At 37.7% G+C, this 14,980-nt stretch overlaps 1 protein-coding gene across 1 annotated transcript; it reads left to right on the forward strand.

The window, feature by feature from the left end:
* The first annotated feature begins 239 nt into the window (after positions 1–239).
* Positions 240–6,023, forward strand: LOC131536369 (E3 ubiquitin-protein ligase TRIM35-like). Its single transcript, XM_058769252.1, has 6 exons — positions 240–803; positions 893–988; positions 3,584–3,814; positions 3,885–3,907; positions 3,988–4,109; positions 5,014–6,023. Exons 1-6 carry the CDS (start codon positions 408–410, stop codon positions 5,508–5,510), a joined length of 1,365 nt encoding a protein of 454 aa, XP_058625235.1. The 5' UTR covers positions 240–407; the 3' UTR covers positions 5,511–6,023.
* The last annotated feature ends 8,957 nt before the right edge of the window (positions 6,024–14,980 follow it).

A 14,980-nucleotide genomic window follows, 5' to 3' on the forward strand; every position in this document is an offset into this window, starting at 1 on the left:
AAATAAAGAGTAATAAATAAAACAAACTCTTTGTTGTTGTTTTATTATCAATAGATGTGTTCTTTTGGATTTAATCCTAGCTCTGAACTTAAGAGTTTCAGTGCTAGTTCATTTTAAATGCAATTTGTTGACATTAACAACATAAATTTGGTGTTTGGCTTTCTTTCAACATACCAAAAAACACCTCACACCAGGAAGAGGCTGCCTCATTTTCATTTCCTGTTAAACCGACACATTTCTCAATGTCTTGACATATCAGTGATCACTGGGAAATGAAGGAAAATGCTTTAAAGAAGGATTTGTGATGTTTTTCTGAACCAGGCAGCAGATCTTTTTGATTCTTGTGGTTATTTTTAAACCATTGTTTAGAAAGTAGAAGAGTAGTGTCTGAAACTCGCACACTGAAAATGGATTTGCTAACTAAAGAAGAACTTTCTTGTCCTGTGTGTTATGAAATTTTCAAGACTCCTGTTATTTTATCATGTAGCCACAGTTTCTGTAAAGAGTGTCTTCGACAGTTCTGGAGAATCAAAGAAACTCAAGAATGTCCTGTCTGCAGGAGAAGATCCTCAAAACCTGATCCTCCTCATAATCTTGCATTAAAAAACTTGTCTGAGTCGTTCCTGAAGGGGAGAAATGAGAGGCGTTCATCAGGATCTGAGGAGATCTGCAGTTTACACAGTGAGAAACTCAAACTCTTCTGTCTGGAGGACAAACAGCCTGTCTGTTTAGTATGTGTTAACTCACAGAAACACGTCAATCACACATTCAGACCTATAAGTGAAGTTGTTCCATCATATAAGGTAAGACTCATTTATATACGAGGTTAATAGCTTGTCATAAATTTTTCAGTACCATTTTGCTCATACTATATATTTCCTTTAAATTCTAGGAGGAGCTCAATACAGCACTGAAATCCTTAAAAGAGAAACGTAAACATAAAGAAAACATTAAAGGAAAGTTTGAGAAAACCGTTCAACACATCAAGGTGAAGATAAATTATTTGGATATGATTACCAAGTTCAATTTTAAAGCTTTCACATTTTCTCACAATTATATTTGTTTAATTATATTGTATACAGTTTGTGGGCATCAGAGAGCCACTATCAATATGTATGAATGTGCACTTGCTTTTCACTTTCGCTTATGAATTTGCAATCACACATACTGAGTATCCACCTTATTTTTCAACGTGGAAATAAGCTTTTTTTCTGTTAATGTGTGAGACTTGCGGTTAATTACACTGTTAGACATTTCAAAGGGTTTTTACAGTAACTTACTGGCAACACTGTTGCCAGTAAGTTACTGTAATTAAGATTTACAGTAGCAAACTGTATTTGATTTATCAGTATACTACTGTAATTCATTCATTTTAATATAGATTTCATTAGATTTTATAATTTTTATATAAAATTCATTTTATTTTTACTCTACATAGGTACTACTGGCATTCAATTAAAACAGACACAATAATTGCAAAATATCATATTCTTTATTTAAAACATTGCATGTATAACACTTAAAAATACAGACTTCCAATGTTGGAACAGTGCATCTTCACCATTTCTCCTATCTTAGGACGTTTTGCAGTGCATTATGTTGTGTCCTCTGGATTCATCCTCACAAAGAATCTTTAGGCAACAGAAACATAATGGGGGAAAAAAGACAAGCAGCCAAAGAATACATAGCCATCTGCAAAACCCAGCTGCTTCTCCAAAACGTGGCCACCATCTTTGCTCACCCTCCACTTTGACAGAAATGTCTTCTCTGAAAAACAAGAAGTAGAAATAGCACACTTTTAAAAGGCAAACCTCATACAGAATACACAAACCTCTCAAAACCATAGCTGTTCTCTTACCGTGAATTATCAGTCTCAGGGTGGCTGGCCTGTTCATGTCTTACTTGATGCTTCATTGCAGTTGCCTTTAAAACACAAATACAAAAAAATGCAGTAAATCTTAAATTCCATTAAAAACTATAACAAACTAATTCTAAAATTAGAAAGGCAGCTAGCCATAAAACTAGTTTAACCTAGCTAACATATGCTTTTATTTTCTCAGTAGGCTACTGGCCAACATTAACTACTAACACCTGAATTAAATTTCACATTAGTTAACATAATGTTAATATAAGATAAGCGTTGCTCGTTAAAAACAATTTTAATTCGGTAACTTAATTCAATAAGCTGACAAAAGTCGTTTGAAACGACAGCGCAGTTTACCATAGTAAAGTTATGTAACCGCCATGTTGACGAGTAAATGTTACTATGGGTTAAACTGGTGTGCAAAAATCTGACACAAACACACAGACAAACGTACATATATTTTTACCTTGCTTGCTGGTCTTATTCTCTCGTAAGGTGCATCGACACACAGTGCAGATGTTCTCCGGAGCTCTCCCACTCTCGCGGGTTCATCCCCGGGAAAACCCTGCGGCGCTGCCCCGCTGCTTCCGTGTCTTCCTCGGACGCGAGTAGCGCAGCGCAACTCGACAACAGACAACAATATAGAACCCATTATATATACTATCTACAGTGAATGCGGACAGTAAAGTGATGCCCCGGTATATTTCTGAAGTGCAGTACTCCAAGCGCTCACATTGTTTCTGACACGAAGTACAAACGGATTTTCCAATCATTAGAAGTGATGTAACACATCCAGTAGTCAGTCCCAAGCTGCCGCGGCGCTGTAGACACGGTGCAGGGCAAATTGTGTCAATCCAAATGTAAGAAATGAGGAAAATAAAACGACCTCAGTATAATGGCGCCAAAGAGACTGTTACAGTAGTATACAGCAATTTAAAAAAATACAGTAAGTCTCTGTATGTGGGATCTGACGTCACAGAAAATTCCCATGATGCAAAGGGTATTACAGTTATTTACTGTAAAGGGAATTTGCAGTATTACATTGGGTGATATACAGTAAATAACTGTGGAAATTACAGAAATGTCTAACAGTGTAGACATAACAGTTGGATATAACAAGAAGAATATCAAAACTTTTATTGCAATACATTCCAAGTCGTACTTTCTCTCCAGTTCAAAACACAGAGGAACAAGATGTTTTTATGAAATGTAGAGGAGTACTACATTTCATAAAAAACATCTTGTTCCTCGTTATTTTGAACTGGAGAAATTGGCACCCCTTCCGAGATGCAATAGCAGTGTCTGATTCATGAACAAGATGATTCCTTTCATTGAGTCTGTTAAATCGGTTCGCAAGTTGCACTGGACTTTCTTGAATTGAATCGATCCGATTGCATCTGTTCTGTTTAGACTGTAAAATTACAGGCAATAAACTATGGGCCATTTAGGTTCTTGTGACTGCCTATAATAATATATCACATATGAAGGTATCTTCTTAAAAAGCCATTGAAAATGCAATTAAAAGTCATAAAACTGTGTTGTTTTGTGAAGAGAGGCTGATGAGATTTGTGTATATGCCTCATGCAAGTACATATACAGTACTAGTACTTCAGATAGTTAAAGATGTTAACTAACCCACATTTACTCATGCACTCTTCGTGCTGCTCCAAAATAAGTTGTGTCTTTGAGACGATTGAAATGAATGTGGTTTGATTTCAGTCTCAAGCTGAGCACACAGAGCGTCAGATTAAACAGCAGTTTGAGAAGCTTCATCAGTTTCTCAGAGATGAAGAAGAAGCTACAATGACTGCACTTAAGGAGGAAGAGGAGCAGAAGAAGCAGATGATGAAGGAGAAGCTGGAGGAGATCAACAGACACATCTCAGCTCTTTCACACACAATCAAAGACACGGAGGAGATGATGAAAGACAATGACGTCTGCTTTCTAAAGGTCTGATTTCAGATCATGGATTAATTGATTGATTGAGTTGTTGATGATAAATTGTGTGTTTGTTCTGCAGAGGTTTTCGGTCACAATGGAAAGGTGAGTGATCTGCTGGTGTCTCTGGTCTCTCTGTTTCTGATCCAAATCCACTGCAGTTCTGATCCTGAATGTTCTTCCAGAGTCCAGATCTCATCACAGCCGGATCCACAGACACATTCTGGAGCTTTGATTGATGTGTCACGTTACTTGGGGAACCTGGCCTTCAGAGTCTGGAAGAAGATGCAGGACATTGTCCAAAACAGTGAGCCTGGAGAAGATAGTGCTCTTACACATACACTGGAAATGACAGATGGTGGATAGATTTCTCATGACACAATAGTGCATACTAGGTTATTTGAGGCTTTGTAGTAAGTAAAGATAATATTAGGCATGGTATATAATCAATATAGTCAATTATGTTCTGATAATGATATTCCTGTTTTCATATACCCTAGTCCAGAACAGACTCAGCTGTATAAAAATGAAAAGGTACTTGAGGCATCAATTGGGGTTCTTTAGACTGACACAATAACCCTAACTGAAGCCCTCTGGAGAACCTCAAATATAATATTGTGTACTCAAGGATCCTCAGTATATATTTTAACATTTTTACAATATCATTGTAAACCTTGAAATTGGAAGGTTTTAAGACCATGCTGTCTCACAGAAACAAATACTGCACATCGCATGAGCCTTCTACAGTATAGCTTTGGATAGAAAAATAAAGGTGCACAAATGATTTGGTGAATAGCAGAGAACAGCATGGCTATTGCTTTCAACAAAAACAACTAGAGAGCGTATTTGTATGTCAGTGTATGAGAGATGCCCAATAGCCTATGTGAAGTGGTTGTGTATGATTTAGAAATAGGGGAGAGCCTATACACTGTTCAAATTCAGGCCAACTTGTAAGATACATGACTTGGCTCATAATTCCTCTCACATGATGTGAGCTGTGGCCATATGAGTGTCAAGAATTTCTTTACGTTTTCTCTCAGTGGGGAAAAAAGTTGGTGGTTATAGCTCGAAAGCTCTAGGAGGAGTTACAATTATAACATTTAGTCTCAGAATAATAATAATAATATTCTTTAGTAGATCAAACTGTTGACTTCCTTTTTTGATCATTATATGTATCAGAATAAAAGCAGCTGTTGATTGTGTCTCATCAGTTCCTGTGATTCTGGATCCAAACACGGCTCATCCAGATCTCGTCCTGTCTGATGATCTGACCTGTGTGAGAAACAGCAGGAACAATCAACTGCTTCCTGATAATCCAGAGAGATTTGACTGGTATCACTGTGTTCTGGGTTCAGAGGGTTTTAACTCAGGAACACACAGCTGGGATGTGGAGGTTAATGACAGTTCACCCTGGGGTCTTGGAGTAACTACAACATCAAACCAAAGGAAGGGATATGATTTCTTTGACACTGATGTCTGGAGTGTGGAGTACGAGCTGCCTTTAGGGTCTGGTTTTCCTGTTGAACAGGATCTTAAGCGTGTGAGAGTTGATCTGGACTATGACGGAGGAACGGTGTCATTCTCTGATCCTGTAACTAACACCCATCTACACACATTCACAACCACCTTCACTGACACAGTCTTTCCATTCTTCTGGTGTTATGATAGATTTACCTGTCTGAGGATTTTACCAGTTAAACTGACGTAACTTGTGCTTACATTGCGTTCCAAATTATTATGCAAGTGATATATCAATAAAGAGTCAGATTTTTGTTTGTGTTGTTTTTCACATCTTTTTAGTTAACTGGTATCAATCTCAGACAGGTTTGTTCAATAGTTTGCCAGTTCTTCTTAGGTAAATGGAAACCCTACTTAAAGAGGTTGTTCCACATTATTAAGCAAGTCAAAATTCTCATGAAATATATGGTGAGGAAGAAAGATCTTTCTGAAGATGAAAAGTATGAAACAATGCAATGTCTTGCAAAAGGCATCAAAACAAACAATATTTTGTGAAAAGCAAATGAAAATGATTAAACTGTCAAAAGATTTGTGAGTGACTTAGAGCACAGAAGATCTTGGTCAGATAAAGATTTATTAAGGAAAGTTTTTGTCAAACAAATGAACTGTATTGTAATACCAGCTGTAAAAAAGCCACTGCTGAGCAGCAAACAGTGTTTAAAGCTACTGGAGTGTCAAGATCCTCTTCATGCAGACTGGCAGTTGTGTGTACACACAACAGCTTTACACACAACTGCCAGTCTGCATGAAGAGGATCTTGACACTCCAGTAGCTTCAAACACCATATGTATGTATGTATGTATGTATGTATTTTTTTTGCAATTCATTACTTTATTAATATAAGTATTTCTGCTCTATTTTAATACATCTTTAAAGGCTAATTTTAGGCGAAATAAGACTTTTAAAGACCAGCAGAATCCCTGTCACGTCGAATATCATATCATATCATATCATATCAAAATATGTTATAAATGTTTGAATTCGCACACATTTGCAATGACACTCTCTGTGATTATGACCAAATCATCCTTACAATTGAAAGCCAACACAAACGCACATTTTTAAGAAAACAAAAGTAAGTAAATGTTCCAGAAGTGAATGAACCATTATTGAACCTGCGTATTTACGGTAAATACATAGGTAACGTAGGTATGTGACGTCAGCGCGCTACTGCGCATGCGGTTTATAGACATACCATACGCCACTTTGCGCATGCGCGGTAAACACATACGTGGCGTAGATACCTGACGTCACCGCGCTACAGTCTGCACCGAGGAGTACTTGGAATATTGCATGATGGGCTCACAGAAGTGATACCAATGTAAGTCAGTGACAGGCATCAGCCGTGGTCCATGCACGGATTCACTATTTGATTTTATCAGACAACGACTCAATTTTAAATAAGGATTTTTGTGCAGATTAACATCTTGGAAGGGAGAGCTGGTTATGTAGTCTTAATGGGTGGCGTTTCAGTCACTATTTCAGTTATTTCAGTTCAGACACCTTTCAGTTATATTAATGTATCACTGAAAGGAACTGTCTTGAGAAAAGTTTCGATGGCAATGGCATTTTCTCCCTCTCTTAGCTCTGCTATGTTTACAGTAGTAACCAAGGAAACGGCTGGTTCATATGCGCCACCTGCTGTCAGAGAGTGAATTTGCGTCTCATTCAGACCTGCTGTTTTATGAAAATGTTTTATGTGACAAAAAAAGTCTAAAGTCAGACCATTCTGTTTTTTTGCTTTAAATCCTGAAATTATACAATCTAATTCAAATCAAAAACAACTGCTCATGCAAAATGTGCAGCATCTTTGTTTGGATCGTGATGCAGTGGTTGCCTCTAATTTCAAATATAAAGCAAATAACCAATATATATATATATATATATATATATATACAGTATATATATATATATATATATAAACATACAATTCTAATTCTCAGCGATTAAAAATGGGATTAAAAAACCCAAAAGTTTGAAAAATGTATGTGAATGGCCATTGAACAAAAGAAGTAAGAAGCAGTAAGGAGCGCTTTTTCTTTGCATCCATTTCCATAGTGACTCATTGATTCGTCGCTCTCTTGAGAATATCTTATGTGTTAACCTCTGGGTTGACTGAAATTTCTCCCTAATGTGTTTTTGGACCAGCATACCTTGAGTAAGCAAGGTTTGGGTTAATCAATAGAGAGTTCAGGGTATATGTGACGGTAGATTAACCTTGCTTTCTGGAATATCCCCTGGAGATTATCATATGAGGGGGTTTCAGTTCATGGAAATAATAAAGTGAAAGCAAAAGTGATGTGGCATGTGGCCAAGTATGGTTACCCATACTTAAAATTTGTGTTCTGCATTTAACCCATCCAAAGTGCACACAGCAGTGAACACACACCCAGAGCAATGGGCAGCCATTTATGCTGCGGCGCCCGGAGAGCAGTTGGAGGTTTGGTGCCTTGCTCAAGGGCACCTCTGTCATGGTATTGAAGGTGGAAGAGAGTGCTGTACATTCACTCCCCCCACCCACCCAATAATAATAATATGCATTTGTGACATTTGTAGCACATATAGTGTAAAAATATTGTACAGGGCTGGCCAACGTCGGTCCTGGAGAGCCACAGTCCAGCAGAGTTTTACCCCTGATCAGGCTAATCAAGGTATAAAGCAAGTGTATCTCTTAAGCAAGCGTATATGTTCCATTTAAAGGGCATTAAAGTGTGCGAGATCTGAATTGATATTGTATTTATTTCCAGAGGTATATAATGTCACACTTCACACTTCTCCGGTAAGTTTCGTCTGTGTATGAAAACGCCACAGGCAGCGGCGTAGCGCTGGTGCGAGGACTGGAATTGGGAACCGCTCTACCAGATGTAGTGTATTGGGTTAAAAAGGGTATATGGAGTATTCATGCCATCTAGTGGATATATTGGGTGAATTACAAATGGCATTTTAATGCACTTGAAGGGCACTATGGGAAGAGGACACTACTCCAGAGAAGTCAGTCCAAACTAAAGTGGGCAGCTGAATCCCTTCAAGAAGAACATTTCTACAAAGTCAAATTAACAAAATACCATATATTTTATTTTGAATTTGTTGTTGGATTTATACTGGATTACTCAGACCCATTGTTATCCAAGGTCTTCATTAAATGCAGTGTTCCTTTCAGTCCATTGACTCTTATGGATGCCCGTATTCAATGTATTGCTTGTCTAGGCATCAAACATCTTAGGGGGGCTTCAATTAATCTTTGCTTAAAATGTAGTTTGATCACTTTGTAGATTGATGCCGTAGGCATCAATCTACAAAGTTCAAAAGTTCAAAATTCTTCTGCACCAGCCATAGTCGTTTGTTAATTGCTGATGAGCAGGATCATTTTACACCTTTAGAGGAGACATCATCAAGTCACTATTATTTGTATAGCGTTTTTAACAATGCAAATTGTGTCAAAGCAGCTTTACATCAGCTTGATATAAAGCTGGGTGGTTTTACATCAGCTTTACAGTATTTATACGGGGAAATAGTGTGTCGAAATAGTGTCATTCTCCTCTGGCCACAAAATCAGCAGTTTAAATCTAGGCTAAAGTAGAGTCAGATTGTGCAGAGGAGTCATCTGGCTCCTGTGGTCTTGTCCCGATGGCGTCTAGGAGACAGGGTCTTCACTGGGGATCAGTCTCTGGGGCTCATCTAGTTGTCTTGGTCTCCCCTGACGTTCAGGGTTGTAGAGGTCATCTCTTGGTGCTGATCCACCATCTGATCTGGATACGGACTGGATCCGGGTGGCTGCAGTGACCATCTGATCTGGATACAGTCTGGATCTGAGTGGCTATGGTGACCTCGGAATAAGAAAGAAACAGACTAATATTAGCATAGATGCCATTCTTCTAACGATGTAACAAGTACATTGTGTGTTTTGGGAAGTGTTCCTGGTTCCGGTTGACCTAATTAATGCAGCCTAACAATCCTTTAACGGATCTGAATTATAGAAATGCGATAGTGTATTATGTGTAAGCCAGGTTAAAGAGATGGGTCTTTAATCTAGATTTAAACTGACAGAGTGTGTCTGCTTCTTGAACAGTGTTAGGCAGATTGTTCCAGAGTTTGGGCGCTAAATAGGAAAACGATTTCCCGCCCGCAGTTGATTTTGATATTCTAGGTATTATCAAATGGCTAGAGTTTTGAGATCGCAGCAGACGTGAAGGACTACAGTGTGATAAGAGCTCGCTCAAATACTGAGGTGCCAAACCATTCAGGGCCTTATAGGTAATTATCAAGATCTTAAGATGTATACGATGTTTTGATGGGGAGCCAGTGCATTGTTGACAGAACCGGGCTAATGTGGTCATACTTCCTGGTTCTAGTAAGAACTCTAGCTGCTGCATTTTGAACCAGCTGGAGTTTGTTTATTAAACGTGCAGTCAGAGCAACCACCCAATAAAGCATTACAATAATCTAGCCTCGAGGTCATGAACGCATGAATTAATGTTTCTGCATTTGACATTGAGAGCATAGGTCGTAATTTAGATATAGTTTTTAAGATGGAAAAATGTAGTTTTACAAATGCTAGAAACATGTTTTTCGAAGGAAAGATTGCTATCAAAAAGTATGCCTAGGTTCCTAACTGATAACAAAGAATTTACAGAGCAGCCATCAAGTATTAGATTATTACATGCAAAAGTTTTTGGTCCAATAATTAACACCTCTGTTTTTTTTCAGAATTTAGCAGTAAGAAATTGCTAGTCATCCAGTTTTTGATATCAACTATACATTCCGTTAGTTTTGCAAATTGGTCTGTTTCATCGGGTTGCGAAGAAATATAGAGCTGAGTATCATCAGCATAATAGTGAAAGCTAACACCATGTTTCCTAATGATATCTCCCAAGGGTAACATGTAAAGCGTGAAAAGTAAGGGGTCTAGTACTGAGCCTTGAGGTACTCCATAATGCACTTGTGATTGGTATGATAAATCTTCATTTACTGCCACGAATTGATGGCAGTCAGATAAGTACGATTTGAATCATGCCAGTTCACTTCCTCTAATGCCAACATAATTTTCTAGTCTATTTAAAAGAATGTTGTGGTCGATAGTGTCGCTGCGCTAAGATCCAGTAGCACTAATAGAGAGATACAACCATGATCAGATGATAAGAGCAGGTCGTTTGAAACTCTAATGAGAGCAGTCTCAGTACTATGATATGGTCTAAAACCTGACTGGAAATCCTCACATATAGCATTTTTCTCTAAGATGGAACATAGCTGTGATGATACTACCTTTTCTAATATCTTTGATAGAATAGGGAGATTCGAGATCGGTCTGTAATTAATTAATTATTTGGGGTCAAGTTTCTTTTTTTTTCATTTCATTTCATTTTTTTATTTATAAAGCACATTTAAAAACAACCCAGGGTTGACCAAAGTGCTGTACAGATCAGTCATTGAATAAAAAGACAAATTACAATCTCTCAAACAGCAAACAAAAACACTAGAATAATAAATTAGAAACCCAAGCTAAGAAAATGAGTTTTAAGTTTTGATTTAAAAGAGGAAAGTGATGATACCATTCGGATCGATACCGTTAGGCTATTCCAGAGTTTAGGGCCTACTGTTGCAAAAGCTCGGTCTCCACGATGTTTTAACCTAGATCTACAGGCAGAGAGCAATCCAAGGCTGCCTGATCTAAGTGACATAGAAGGATTATGATACTGTAAAATGTCAGAAAGATACGTTGGTGCTAGGCCGTGTAATGCTTTAAAAACAAAAACAAGAATTGGAAGCCAAAGTGGAGAGGTTAAAATGGGAGAAATACGATCAAATTTTCTACTGCCAGTCAGCAGCCTAGCTGCAGCATTTTGTACCATTTGAAGACGAATGATAGATTATTGATTTGCTCCATAATAGAGTGAATTGCAATAATCAAGTGAAGTAATAAATGCATGGATAATTATTTCAAAGTTCTTTAAAGAAAGAAAAGCTTTGACTTTTGCAAGACGTCTTAAATGATAAAGGCAGGATTTGACAACAGAATTCATTTGTTTATCAAACTTGAGACCTGAATCAAACAACACACCTAGATTTTTTGCAGATGAAGTAACATGAGGGCTTAAGTCACCAAGGTCCAGATCACCAAAATCATAGGAATCACTTGGACAAAACAGTATAACTTCGGTTTTATTCTCCTTTAACCTCTTAACTGTCACCGTCCACCCTGTGGGACGCCTACGTTTACTTCACTATTTTACAATTAAATCCTAATCTAATCATGACAAACTATATATCGTTGGAAAGGTCTAAGACTCCTAAATAGGTATTTTACCACTTTTTTTGTAAAAAAATTATGTAGGAAAAGTAATAGATTAATTTATGACAAGAGTGCACCTGAAAAATCTACATCATAACAGGAGTTCTGACCTTTGTCACAGAAAGTCTTCTTAGTTGCCTTTTTCTCTATCACGCTTTAGAAATCATAAGAAATTATATATCAGTTGAAAACTTAAAATCTCAAAATTCATCCTTTGAAACCCATTTTAAAATCAGGCATTGCATTACCATGGAAATGGTACATCAAAATCACGTTGGAAAATGTTTTCATTCATGAATTATAAAAAAATAAGTTTGGATAGTGCACTATCATGTCTGTGTTCAAAACTGTGAGTGACAGTTAAGGGGTTAAGGCTAAAAAATTGTGTGAAAGCCACATTTACACTTCATGAAAACAAGCTAGCAGAACCTCTATGGACCTTGAATCATTATGTTTAAAAGGGAGGTATAATTGGGTGTCATCAGCGTATAGGTGGAATGATAATCCATATTTGGAAAAGATGGAACCCAATGGCAGTAAGTATAAGGAGAACAATGTTGGTGCCAGAATAGATCCCTGCGGAAGAAAGATGTGCGTTTGAAGAAGTGTGTTTTCCAATGCAGACAGAGAACATCCTATTAGTTAAAAAAGAGTGGAACCAATTCAAAACGGTACCCTGAATGTCTAAAAGACTTTCCAGACGGGAGATAAGAATAGAATGATCAACCATGTCAAATGCTGAGCTGAGATCTAAAAGGACCAGAGCTACAGCACTTCCATTATCTGTAGCCAGCATGATGTCATTAGTAACTTTCAGTAGAGCAGATACTGTATAGTTTTCTAAATCCAGACTGGAAAATATCATATAATGAATTAGAATCTAGAAAAGAGTGTAGTTGAGTGAATACAACCTTTTCCAAGATTTTTGAGATAAAAGGGAGATTAGAAATTGGTCTAAAATTACCTAAATCAGACACATCAAGATTTGGTTTCTTCAAAAGAGGAGTAACAGAAGCATGTTTTAGGCAGTCAGGGCCAGTACTCAAACACATATTCATAAAAAAACAGGAGATCAGGCCCTATACAATTTGCTTAAAGTGTGATGGAATACTATCATACGAACAAAAAGTAGGTTTCAGATGATTAATAATGTCTTTACAGGCTTGAAGGGAAATGAAAGTAAACATGCTCCAAGTAGAAGAGTGCCTGGTTATTTCAGAGGAAATATGAAGAGCTGCCGATGATTGTGGTCTTGACCTTGCTATCTTCTCGACAAAAAAGGCTGCAAAGTTTTCACATAAGAAATCAGACACATCAGGGAAAACATCAACAGCTGGATTTAAAACAGCATCTGTAGTTGAAAATAAAACTCTTTATGGTGATTTTTTTAAATAGTCTCTGAAAGAAATTTAAATTTTGATGACTTGACAGCTTTCTGAAAAATAGAAAGGGACTCTCTTAGAATGTCATAGGACACCTGCAGCCTGTCCTTACGCCATTTGCATTCTGCTCGTCTGCAGTTTCGTCGGAGTGAGCAAATAGAGTCATTGAACCAAGGAGCAGATTTTTTGATGGAACGCTTAATCTTCAGAGGAGCAATGTTGTTGACAATAATCAAGCAGGTGTTATTAAAAAGATTAAAATATGCATTAATGTCAAAGCTTTCTACAGACCAATTTGTAACTGACAAATCATGATAATGATCTGAAATAACAGATAATGATCTGAAATATCATCACTCTGCTGCAAAATTTCAACGCCACTGACATCAATTCCATGTGACAGTATTAAACCTAGAGTATGATTTTGACAATGAGTAGGTCCTGACACGTGTTGATTAACACCAATAGAGTTTAGAATGTCTATAAATTCTGATCCCAACAAATCTTTTTCATTATCAACATGGATATTAAAATCACCAACGATTAGGACTTTATCTGCTGTCAGCACTAACTCAGATAGAAAATCAGCAAATTCATTAATAAAGTCTGTATGGTGCCCTGGTGGCCTGTAGCCAGTACAAACATCACAAAGGATTTATCACTAACACTTGTTTCTTTGGATAACGTTATATGAAGCACCATTACTTTGAACGAATTATACTTGAAACCTGACCTCTGAGAGATACTGAAAATATTGCTATAAATTGTAGCGACACCTCCCCCTTTACCTTTTGGATGTGGTTCATGTTTGTAACAGTAATCTTGGGGTGTAGACTCGTTTAAAGTAATGTAATCATCTTGTTTTAGCCAGGTTTCTGTAAAACAAAGCACATCTAGTTTATGGTCAGTGATCATATCATTTACAAAAAGTGCTTTTGTAGAAAGGGATCTAATATTCAATAAGCCAAGCTTTATCATGTGTTTATCTGTATTATATCTTTTTTTTATTCGTTGAACATCAATTAAATTGTTACTATTACTTTGGTTTGGACGTTTTCTGTATTTTCTAGTTTGGGGAACAGACACAGTCTCTATTGTGTGATATCTAGGTGAAAAAGTTTCTATGTGCTGAGAATTAACTGACTTCTGTGACATGAGGCGGCTAGCAGACGATCGGTTTAGCCAGTCTGTCTGCTTCCTGACCTGGGCCCCAGTTAGTCAAGTACAAACTCTAAGACTATGTGCCATATTTCTAGAGAGAAGAGCGGCACCACCCCAGGAGGGATGAACACCATCTCTTTTCAACAGGTCAGACCTCAGGTGCTTAAGCACTATTCTTTCAACATCATCTTTGTGTTCTTAGTCTCAACACTCTCATAGTAATGAGGGCTCAAGCCATCAAGGTGCAAGGTCTTCAGTAGTGTCCTCACTGCTGGACAAAATCAAGATGGCCCTTGCTAAGTTGAATTTGGACCCTTCTGTGTTGGGTCCTTCAAATCTGTTGGCTTATACGATTACATGGCTAGAGGACTTCCAGGTACCTAGCTGTCCTAACTTTACCGAAGTGGTCTTCGCTGCATTTTGTTCAGCCCTTCGTTAATCCATGCCTGATCAAACAGTGTGCACACTGGTGGCAATAGCTAACCTCTCAGCTACATCATTGCAGAGTTATTACAGTTAACAATTGGCTTGTTGACACACTCAAGCTATTGTCTTCAGTTCTCTCACAGACCCTCAGTGAGCACCCAGATTCTTCCTATGGTGATCCAGGAACTCTGTCAGGGATCCAAAACCTGTTGGAGAAGGGTGCAATAGAGCCAATAGACCCCCACATCCACCCTGGGAGATTCCACTCAAAATATTTTCTTCTCTGGAAGAAAGATGGGAGCTTCAAGCCCATCCTGGACCTCAGGTGCTTAAGCATTTTCCTTTCAGTATTTTACATATTATAGATGTCAAACATGCGACTGAATGTGGTTCACCCTTGTG

Source organism: Onychostoma macrolepis, chromosome 03 (genome assembly GCF_012432095.1).
Source record: "Onychostoma macrolepis isolate SWU-2019 chromosome 03, ASM1243209v1, whole genome shotgun sequence".
In the NCBI taxonomy this organism is placed as follows: domain Eukaryota; kingdom Metazoa; phylum Chordata; class Actinopteri; order Cypriniformes; family Cyprinidae; genus Onychostoma; species Onychostoma macrolepis.